General features: G+C 36.2%; 2 protein-coding genes across 2 annotated transcripts; both read right to left on the bottom strand.

Moving 5' to 3' along the window:
* Positions 1 to 616: 616 nt before the first annotated feature.
* On the bottom strand, positions 617 to 6,097 carry LOC103133181 (tripartite motif-containing protein 16-like). Its single transcript, XM_007544954.2, has 2 exons — positions 5,132 to 6,097; positions 617 to 3,086 (listed from the first exon to the last, which is right to left on the bottom strand). The coding sequence occupies exons 1-2, from the start codon at positions 5,772 to 5,774 to the stop codon at positions 2,278 to 2,280; spliced, it is 1,452 nt and encodes a 483-aa protein (XP_007545016.1). The 5' UTR covers positions 5,775 to 6,097; the 3' UTR covers positions 617 to 2,277.
* A 4,559-nt stretch (positions 6,098 to 10,656) lies between these two features.
* On the bottom strand, positions 10,657 to 11,398 carry LOC103133180 (tripartite motif-containing protein 16-like; the record flags this gene model as incomplete). The annotated part of the gene is made up of 1 exon (XM_007544953.1): positions 10,657 to 11,398. A coding segment is annotated over one exon (726 nt), but the record flags the coding sequence as incomplete, so codon positions are not given.
* Between the last annotated feature and the right edge of the window lie 3 nt (positions 11,399 to 11,401).

The raw sequence follows: 11,401 nt of genomic DNA, 5'->3' as shown, positions 1-11,401 counted from the left end.
GGATGTAAGAAGAGTCACAAAAGAGGATTTGTTGGCTTTGACTTACAGCCACCAAAAGTAACCTGCAGGTTCTGGGCCGCCCCGGCTTCATGTCCTGTACTTTTGGTTTCTCTAGCCCCTCTGGGGGCAGAAGCAGAAGCACCTTAAAGTTTTAGACCATAACCCCATAAGTGAACCGAGGACAAAGTATAACTTATGTTTTGACGCCGTGCATCGTGGTATGGCATCCAGCGGTGTGTTTCTAGTCCTCTCCTGTCTCCTGAAACAATCTTAAAATGCTGAAGATCAATTCAATCAGGACTGTGGAGTCGTTTCTGTCATTCAGAAAACAGTGATACAACAACAAAGTGTAATATGTTTGTAAATAATATAATATTAATAGTAGTAAAAACAAAGCCCAGTTTTACAAATAAAGTACTTAATTCCCATGTTGAATATCCAACATTCTTTTGTTAGTTTTTTGCCTTACACTGCCATCTAGTGTTCATTTGCAGGTCCAAGACAAAACTCATGAAAGATTATGTTAATATATTTATTCAATCATTTACGATAGTGAAGACAGTTCAGTAAAGATCAGCTTTGCTTTTATTTGATACATTCAAAAATTTCAATGTAACAAGTTTTAATTTTTATTTTCTTTGAGAAAAGGTTCGTATTTGTTTCCTTAATATGATCAATATTACACCATAGCAAATTCTGAAACAAAATAATTGACATTGACCTTTTATTACTTTCTGCATTAACTGTTAAAAAGATTATTCTTAAATGTTCCTGAGGCAAATCAGACCCGAGGACAAACAATACAGGATGTTCTGGTCTGCACCAATTCAATGTTAAAGATGCACTAGATTTCATGCATTTGATGAGGAAATATTTATTTGAATCGTTACAGAATTTAGATTGAATTGGCTCTTGGAAGAAAGGACTTGTAAACAACTCTGGTTCAATCTGAACTCCCACTCCTGTGACTTCTTTACACTTGTAGGTTGCCAAGTATAATTCGCATGCTTATTATTCACTGAATTTAACATGATTGTACATAATTACAAAAGGTTGAAGTCAAACATATTTAAGTGCAAAGCATGATTTATTTTGGAGAGAGAAAGTCTTTTATTTTGAAGATTTCTTAAAAGGAGCTAGTTTTGTCTTTTGTAAGTATCTTGTCTTCTGTTGATTTCAGTTGCTAGATTACAAAGTGTGATTTTGGGGTGGGGGGGAGAGGGTGGCTCAATTAAAACTGTACCGAAATGTTCAGCTGATACATTTGAGCCTCTGTCGTGATTGAAGAAGCTTTCACTCCGTAACACCCACTGTTATATGTGCTGCAGTTTGACAACAAAAATCCACTGGTTCCAGGAACCAGTGGATTATGGTTCTCGTAAAACCAGTCCATAAACCCAATCAGAAAACATGAGCAGAAATCATTTTGATGCTACTTGTTACTTGATCATGAATTAAATGGGTTAAAGAGTTTTTCATGAAAAATAAAAGATCCAATCATAGGGGTTGTCATCATCATTTTCATGAATGATGTGTGAAAAATTAAGATCTGGGGAAAATAATCACTGTCAAAGTTCAGAGGGATAAGAGATACTTTCAAAATTAAATCACTGTTTTGTGTTGAAGTCGGTCCAAATTTATAAGAAGAATTTGTTTTTAATAAATTTTTTTTTATTACATTTTTCAAATAATTTAACTGCAATAGTTCTGTAATTTCCAGAGCCATTACCGTTCCAAATTAAAAACAACTAATGACCTGGAGTTGTTTTCATGAAGTTTAATTTTATAAACATTACATATTTGCTCAACCTTTTATTTTCTTTCTGTTTGTCAGTCTTTATTTAAATCCAAGACATGGCAGGGTTTTATGACTGTACTGATATTTATAGTGAAACATCCTAAGTTTATTTTATTAATATTAACCAGGATAAAATCCTCCTCACAGGAAGAACTGACCATGTTAAAAGGCCAACTTATTAAATGACAATCAGGTTGATCTAGAATCTGAGCTTTGTCCAGTAAGGAAATGTTATCCTGAATGATGATGATCATGATAATTAATTTCCATCAGCTCTTCTGTACAAGGATCTCAATAAAAACAACATGTGGTCTTAACAAGGCAATAAATATAAAATTAGGAGAATATCAGAATATCAGTCCCCCGAGCAATGATTGCCTTAATGACTGAAAAGAAACAGAACAATGAGCTCTCAGCAACAACGATAAAGAGTAAGAAACTGAAACTAAAATACACATTTAAACCATCTGAACCTCAGATCACTGCTGAATATTTAGGTCAACAATCTCCGAACAGGATCTATCAAAAACATAAATCCCAGCATGTAGAGGCTGAGTGAATCTGGTCTGGACTCTGTGGAGGAGAGTCATGGTTCCAGAGATGCTGTAGAAAGACAGAATACCTGCTCTGTGGTCCAGGTACACTCCTATTCTGGAGGAAAATGGACCTGGTACTGGAGTTCCAATGTTGCTGTGATAAAATGTGTAGCTTTTTGTGTCACAGCGTAATGACCAAGATTTGTCATTGAATCCAAATTTGCATTCAGCTGATTCTCCTGCTCTGCTGATGTTCTTGTATGAAACCGCTACATAAACTCCTCCTTCTCTCCACTCCACCTCCCAGTAACAACGTCCAGTCAGACTCTCTTTGCTCAGGACCTGAAACCAAAAACCAGTGAATCTGCCTGGATGATCAGGATAAAATTGATAAAATTGGTTTTGTTTCACCCTTGTTGCTTTTCTGTTCCCATTGGACAACAATAGATTTTTGTGTGCTGTGTTTGGATCCAGAGTGATTTCTGCTGAATATTTTAAGAACTCATCTCTGGTCTTTGGTTCTCTATCTGGTTCTGACAGAAGAACATCCACCTCAGTGATCTTCAGTTTAATGTTTGTCCATGTGTCCCTCAGGACGTCCTGTAGTTTGTCCCTGAGCTCTGCCACAGCTGCTGCCACGTCCTCAAAGTGTCTCAGAGGACGGATGTTGATGCTGGATGAGTGTGTCGACTCCCTGAGTGCTGGCAGTGAGGGGTAGTTGAGGAGAAACTNTTTTGGTTTCTCTAGCCCCTCTGGGGGGGCAGAAGGAGAAGCATCTTAAAGTTTTAGACCATAACCCCATAAGTGAACTGAGGTCAAAGTATAACTTCTGTTTTGACCCCGTGCATCGTGGAATTGCATCTTTTCCAGCTGTTCTTGGTACTGACAGAAATAATAATCTACAAGGAACAAACCTGAACCACCCATGTGTTTCTAGTCCTCTCCTTTGTCCTGAAACAAGCTTAAAATGCTGAAGGTCAATTCAGCCAGGACTGTGGAGCCGTTTATGTCAGTCATTCAGAAAACAATGATACAGCAACAAAGTGTAATGTGTTTGTGAACAATATATTAAAAAGTAGTAAAAACTAATCCCAGTTTTACAAATGAGGTACTTACTTCATGTCCAATAGCCTTTACCTTAGTTTTTTTTTTTTGCCTTACACTGCCATCTAGTGTTCATTTCCAGGTACAAGACAAATCTCATGAACAAATCTTCTAATATGTTTATTCAGTTTTTTACAGTCATAAAGAAAGATCAGTAAAGATCAGCTTTGCTTTTATTTCATGAATTTGAACGTTTCAATCTAAAAAGTGTTTTTTAATGTGATCAGTACTAAACTGTAGCAAATTCTGAAATATTACAGACCAGACCACTTCTTACATGCTGGATTAAATGTTAAAATATTAAAGATAATTATTTAATGTTCCTGAGGCAAATCAGACCTGAGGACAAACAATACAGGTTTTTCTCATCTGCACCAATTCAGTGTCATAGATGGACTAGATTTCATGCATTTGATGAGGAAATATTTATTTCAATCATTACAGAATTTAATTTTAATTGGCACTTGGAAAAAAGGATTTGTAAATAACTCTGTTTCAACCTAAACTATTGTATGTGCTGCAGTTTGAGAATCATCATCTCAGCAAGCTTCCTAAAAAACCAGAGAAAATCAACTGGTTCCAGTAACTCATTCTAGTAAAACCAGTTTATAAACCCATTCAGAAAACTTTAGCAGAAAAGATTTTGTTTCCCTTGGATTTACTTTAATATTTATTAACAGTTTAACACAAAAACCACAAATGTATTATCAGACATAGAAAAGAAAAACAGATTGTAAAAGCTAAATTAGCTTTTATGGTTTCCAAACACTGAACGTAAATAAGGAAAAAAAAATTTACAATAGATATTTAAACATGATTCGCTCAAAAAATAAGCAGCAGTAGAATAATACAGTGAACATGAATTACAGAGATTAAATAATTGTGAAACAATTGATTTGTTCTAAACTAAAGTCATATTAATCTTGTTACAAATTTCCCAGAGTCATTACTGTCCAGGATTAAACACAACTGATGACCTGGATTTGTATTCATTAAGTTTGATTTTTAAAATGCTACATATTTTCTCAACCTTTGAATTTCTGGCTTCTTGTCAGACAGAACTGAAATCCAGGAGATTACAGTTTTTCTCATGATTGTGTCTTAAGAAGTAAAACATTTTTAGCTTAATTAACAGAATAAAATCTTCCTGACAAGAGATCCTGACACATTTGAGAGATCAAGTTAACTAATCTTTGTCCAATAAAACAATGCCTGATGTCCTGATTGATAAACATCATTGATGGAAACTGTAGATAACTGCTGTTTCCTTCAGCTCATCCCCATTTCACCAACATTTGGTCTGAGAAAGCAATAAATGTAAATGTAATTAGTTTCTGTGAATCCAAATCCTCCTGGGAGTCTCCAAGACTGAACAGAAACAGGAAGAGGAAGCACACAAACAAACTCCAATATCAGCAATAAACAAGATGTCAACGTAACTCTCAGTGATGGAGACTAAAGCTGTAACTAAAATACAGATTTTAACCAACTAGACCTCAGATCAGTGCTGACTGTTCTGGTTTTATGAACTCAGCAGAGTCTCCATAACTATGAAGCCAAACCCCAACATGTAGAGGCTGAGTGAATCTGGTCTGGACTCTGTGGAGGAGAGTCATGGTTTTAGAGACGCTGTAGAAAGACAGAATACCTGCTCTGTGGTCCAGGTACACTCCTATTCTGGAGGAAACTGGACCTNGGTCCTGGATTCTCTGATGGATTTGTTGTCGACTCTCCTGGAGCTTCTTCTGCTTCTCAGTCCATTCTGTTGAAGCTGGGACTGTTTCATGGCCTTTATGTTCATCCATAGTGCAGAGATAACAGATACACTGCTGATCAGTACGACAGAAGATCTCCAACACCCTATCATGATGAGAGCAGATGTTCTCCTGGAGAGTCTTGGAGGGTTTCACCAGCTTGTGTTTCTGTAATGGTGGAACATCATAGTGAGGTTGGAGGTGATTCTCACAATAAGAAGCTGAGCAGGTTAAGCAGGACTTAACAGCTTTCCTCTTCCTCCCAGTGCAGACATCACAGGCCACATCTTCAGGTCCAGCATAGCAGTGATCAGCTGCAGCAGCTTGGAGTCCAGTTTTCTTTAGATCCTCCACTAAATCTGCTAACATGATGTTTTTCACCAGAATGGGTCTTGATACAAACATTTGTCTACACTGAGGGCAGCTGTACTTTCCCTTTCTATCTTCTCCATCCCAGAAGTCATTAATACAGTTCATACAGTAGCTGTGTCCACAGGGAATAGTCACCGGATCCTTCAGAAGATCCAAACAAATGGAACAGGAGAGTTTACTTGAATCCATCTGATTTCCTTTCTGAGCCATTTCACTTCTCAACAACAACACTGACTGTATTCTTCCTGTAGATGTGTCCCACAAGAAGCCAAACACCAGTTTGTTACTTACTGATCTGCAGCAGTTTGTCAGCTCAGTGATCGTACCGAACCTAAAACTTTCAGCTGAGTTTCATGGGAGGAACCAGGAAATGCAGCAGCAGAACTGAACTTTGTGCTGAACAGAAGGGAGGAGCTTCACAGCAGTTGTTGGGAGGGGCAGAGGATCTCCAAAGACTTCAGATTGGTGCTGCATTTCTCACTTCACTTCCTGTTTTGTAAACATTTCAGTTCCGATTCTGACTTTGTTCTACAGTCGACTATAATCATTGTTATATTTATTGATCTATTCATCATTGGTGCTATTGGTTTAATTCACTGTAAACAGTGTCAATGTTATTTATTTGTGTGACTAACAGATCTTTTACATTTTGTACTTGTAAAAAAACTGTGGCACAGTAAAGATCCAAGTAAATTATTGCTCTATGAAGCTTTTACATTTGAAGACATTTAAATCAACATTTTATGCAAGAAATCAACTGATTTCTTGCATAAAATAAATATGTTACAGTAACAGATGTATTAATTCACTGTGATTAAACAGTAAAACATTCATTAGCTACACATCAGAGGTGGGTTATGCATTTCTGTTGGTTTGTGAAACTTACTGTCCTAAACATTATGAAGATCCAAACAAACTGAACAAGAGAAATTCATTGAATCCATCTGATTTCCTTGTTGTGCCACATTAACTTCCAGCAGCATTGTTTCAGGTTTCTCCGATCATAGATTTGCATGAGTCCGACCTCAGAGTTAATATCTGTCACAGAAATGTAGGCGGAGATATAAATGCTCATCTATGTCCAGGAAGAAGTAGATATTACTAATTATGTCTGGTTTTTATATCACATAAAAGCTTAAATGTTTTACTCTTGTTAGCTTTTGGAAAGGAATGTTACTAATTTAGTTTGTAATTAAGAATATTGTTTACAAATACATCCTCCTTAAAAATCACCTCATTTTCTTTCTGAAAAAAAATTAGAGCCATGTATTTCTTTTTTTATTTTTTTTACAGTACTTGTTTTAACAACTTAGAAGAACTGATACATTCACCTGAGTTTGTCAAGGGATGGTGTGGAAAGATATTTGCTCAGTTTGTGTAAACATTGGTGTACAGGATGTGTTTAACCTGCCAGACACGTTTTGTTCCCATTAGTCGTTTTAAATGACCCAGAGATCTGCATTTGACACACATTAAAGTTTTATTAGTATCCAATGCTCAACACATTTTATTTCAAAATAGAAACTTAACAATTTCCCATTATATTACAGGATACAGAAAACATTTGGACATTTGGATACAATTCTTTATCTGTACTTTTATCACTTTACTATAATCTTTAGAATAGCTCCCTAATGTGAGCAGAGTAAAACTGTAAACAAGACAATATGGCACACCACTATCGTCTCCAAAAGAAATCATAGTTACAAGGCGGTGGGAACACTGATATTTATGTGCAATTGAGATCCCATACTCCCTCAGTTTTTTAACTTTTCTATAATGTATTACAGACAGGAAGTTTACTTGTATAGTGAATATGCTACGTCCTGCTAAAGTCAGATCCAAAACATAAAACTAAAGCAAACCAAATAACCAAATACATGCACAGAACTTAACCTTAGGACGACTCAAACTTTCAGACCTAATATTATGCCACTTCAGTCTAGCAGATTCTTTTCTCATGTATAAGCTTATTTTTCTTGTAAGGAAAAGGTTTTATCAGTTGCTCTTTGCTGGATGTTTGTCCTGTTAAACTCTGTTCTCTTTCTTTTCCAGCTTCGCTCTGTGCTGGAATTGTCTGACTAGTAAGGGAATGTAATCCAAGTTTGTATTGTTGGGAAAAAAACAGAAAAGATATAGCTCTTTTTGTCTGAGACTGGAAAGAATTTTTTTTAATCAACTTACAATTACAGGTTATAGCAGATAGCTGCAATAAGACACAACATTACTTCAAGAAAATCCTGGTTGTTATAATGGGGGATTTTAACGGATGTGATGTTTCTAATCTTCTTCCAAACCTTCCATAATACGTGACATGTCCAACACAAAGCTGAAATCATGGACAAATGATTTGGAGCTCATGTGTCCAGATTTGGTGATCAAATACATGAGATCTCAATGTATTTCGTCTTCTTATCAAACATGTCTTTTGAATCTGAAAAGGGAGAAACCTCCTGTTAAGGACACTCAGTGGTAAACAACTGATGAACTAAGGTCTAGTTTTGAATCTACTGTCTAGGAAATGTTTTTCATATGTTTGATTTTACAATCAAATATATGGAGAACATTTGATTGTCAAAATTAGTTGGAGTAAAAGCTCAGCCAATATCTTTTTCTGAGAGAGACATGGGTGAACAATGAAAGAAAGGGCCAAGATGCATTAAAATATTAAAAATAATTGATAAATATTTATATGGTAAAATGGACCTGAGGACTAACAATACAGGATTTTCTACCTTGCACCTATGCAGTGTAATAAATGGGCTATATTTCATGCAGGTGATGAGGAAATATTGATTTCAGTCATTACAGATTTAGACTTGACTTGGAAAATATGACTTATTAGCAAGTCTTGTTCGACCAGAACTCCCAGTGTTACATATGCTGGAGTTTGAGAACCATCAACAAGCAACTTCCTAAACAAAACTGAGATCATGCACTGGTTCCAATAACTCATTCTGGTAAAGCCAGTTCATAAACCCAGTCAGAAAACAACAATAATGTTTCAGAAATAATTGTATTTCCTTTGGATTTACTTTAATAATTTTAACAGTTTCAAACCGAAACATGATTGATTTATTATCAGACATAAAAAGAAAACAGATCACAAAAGCTTGGGCAGCTTTTATGGTTTCCAACAAAGAATTTAATTTGATAATCAATAGACATAAACATGATTAGCTCAAAAGTTCAGCATCAGGAGAGTAAAACTAACTTGAAATGTTAAAAATTAAAGGGTTTCTTAACACTTGAGTACAAAAATTCTATAAAACAGTAAAATGAATCATACCAGAATAATGATTTTCCTTTTTACCAAAAGCAGAATCACTTCACAACAAAACATCATCAACAAAACGTATAAAGAGCATCTCAACTATACAATGAAACCAAAAGTCTGTATTTCTAGCTCTCAGTGAAGGCAGATGCTTTCTTTCTCTGCTCCCTGCCGTGCCTTCTCTGTTTCGGTCTTTTTCTCAAATTTTTTAAGCCTTTTTTAAAAATTTTTTTTTTTACACATTTTCCAAATCTATAAATTATGGATCTGGTCAACCAGTCTCTTAATGCAATTGATCAAATTTTCTCAATGAGACGTCTGGGCACAAGAGAGCCTTCTTGTCCTGCAGAGACACACTTGGCAGGATTCACCCTGGATTTTTTCATGATAACAGGATTTCTAATGTTTGGAGCTTGTGGATTCCTGGCTTATCAACAACTTTGTGACAGACTTGGTCAAACTAGCGAACACTCAGACTGTTGGTGTGGACAAAGACGCAAGTTGGATGTGAGTCTTGCTGATACTCGCAGCCCAGCTGAGGACTCTAAAACTCACTAGCTGGATGGAACCAATCTTGGAGAAGTTGCTAGTTTCAGCTCAGTGGAACGACTAAACTAATGTGGATGATTGCGATGAACTAAGATGTATTGGAGAGACTTTAGGGAAGATTGAAATTCATAATCTACCCGAACTAAGACATTCTGTTTCTGAATTGGCTTTCCCCGTGTGGCCTTGGAAGGGCTGCATATTTCCAATCTCCTTGGAAATATGTAAACATAACGCTCCTTCCCACCTCACCTCCTCCTGTTATCCATGCAGCTGTGGAGCTGAGCCCTCCCAAGGACATGCTGCTAGATAACAACATCATATCGGACTATTTGCCAGGAGACTGAGCTACACGAATCATGGCCATATAGATGCTATTTTAGAAATTGTGGACTACTCATTACTTTTACAAATTTAGAACATAAGGTCCAGAGAGTACTTACTTATACTTATCTAGCAACCCAGATCAGGAGAATCTAGTTTATATACTTTATATAACATTGTTAGATTCTTTTTTTCTTTTGCTCTTTCCTTTGGTTTGTTAATTTGTTTGTGTTTCATTTTAATTCATTTAAAACACTTTGAACTGCCTTGTTGCTGAAAATGTGCTACATAAATAAAATGACCATATGTTACCTTATTTATATCACAATTGAAGACAACCTGCAATATACACAGTTCATACAGGTATCAGTTGATTGTGGATTAAACTTTTAGTTTTAAATAGTTTTTAGTAATAAACATAAAATTAGAAGGGTTATCATACACTTCATGAATTATGTGTGAAGAAGGAAGATCTGGAAACATTCAGAGACATAAGAAGGAAATCTGTCCATTTTGTGAGAAGACTTTGTTTCTAATCAAATTCTAAGCTAAAATAATATTGATCTTGTAATAAATTGCAAGTTATTTCAATAAATGATTAAAGAATAACATTTTTGCTCAATAAAATAGTGACTAATAATGATCGTTATTGCAGCTTCCATCAGCTAGTCTGTACATGGATAAAAATATCAACAATCATTGGTCTCACAAAGCAAGCATTTACAATTGCAATGTGAATGTAATTAGGTGAATCTATATCCTCCTGAGCAATGATGGCTCCCTGGTCAAACAGAAGCAGGAAGGGGCAGCACCCAAAGAAACTCCAACGTCAACAAACAAGATGACAGAGTTGCTCTATAAAGACAGCTGATCTCTGAGCAGTGAGGAAATAACAATGATGGAGACTAAAGAAACTAAAACTAAAATAGACATTTTAACCAACTGGACCTCAAATCTTTGATGACTATTTCAGCTTAATAAACTCAGAAGAACATTCTGACAAAGAGAAAAATGAGAGGTCAAGCCAAACTCCAGCATGTAGAGGCTGAGTGAATCTGGTCTGGACTCTGTGGAGGAGAGTCATGGTTTCAGAGACGCTGTAGAAAGACAGAATACCTGCTGTGTGATCCAGGTACACTCCTATTCTGGAGGAAACTGGACCTGGTACTGGAGTTTTAATGTTGTTATGAGAAAATCTGTAACTTTTTCTGCCACAATATAATGACCAAGATTTACAATTTGATCCAAATTGACATTTAGCAGACCATCCTGCTCTGCTGATGTTCTTGTATGAAACTGCTATATAAACATGTATTCCTCTCTTCTCCATCTCCCAGTAACAACGTCCAGTCAGACTCTCTTTACTCAAGACCTGAGACCAACCAGTGAATCTGTCTGGATGATCAGGATAAGGAAGACATGAAGACACAAATGTTACTTTTCTGTTCCCTTCAGTTAATACCAAATATCTGTTTGCTGTGTTTGTATCCAGAGTGATTTCTTTAGAGTATTTTAGGAATCCATCCCTTGTCTTTGGTTCTGGTTCTGACAGTAGAACATCCACTCCAGTGACTGCCAGTGAGATGTTAGTCCCTGGGTCTCTCAGGACGTCCTGTAGTTTGTCTCTGAGCTCTGACACAGCTGCTGTCACGTCCTCAAAGTGTCTCAGAGGACGGATGTTGATGCTGGATGA

Source organism: Poecilia formosa, unplaced genomic scaffold (assembly GCF_000485575.1).
Source record: "Poecilia formosa unplaced genomic scaffold, Poecilia_formosa-5.1.2 Scaffold2340, whole genome shotgun sequence".
NCBI lineage: Eukaryota > Metazoa > Chordata > Actinopteri > Cyprinodontiformes > Poeciliidae > Poecilia > Poecilia formosa.
The sequence above is the reverse complement of the archived record's forward strand: the minus strand, read 5'-3'. Positions and strand labels throughout refer to the sequence as shown.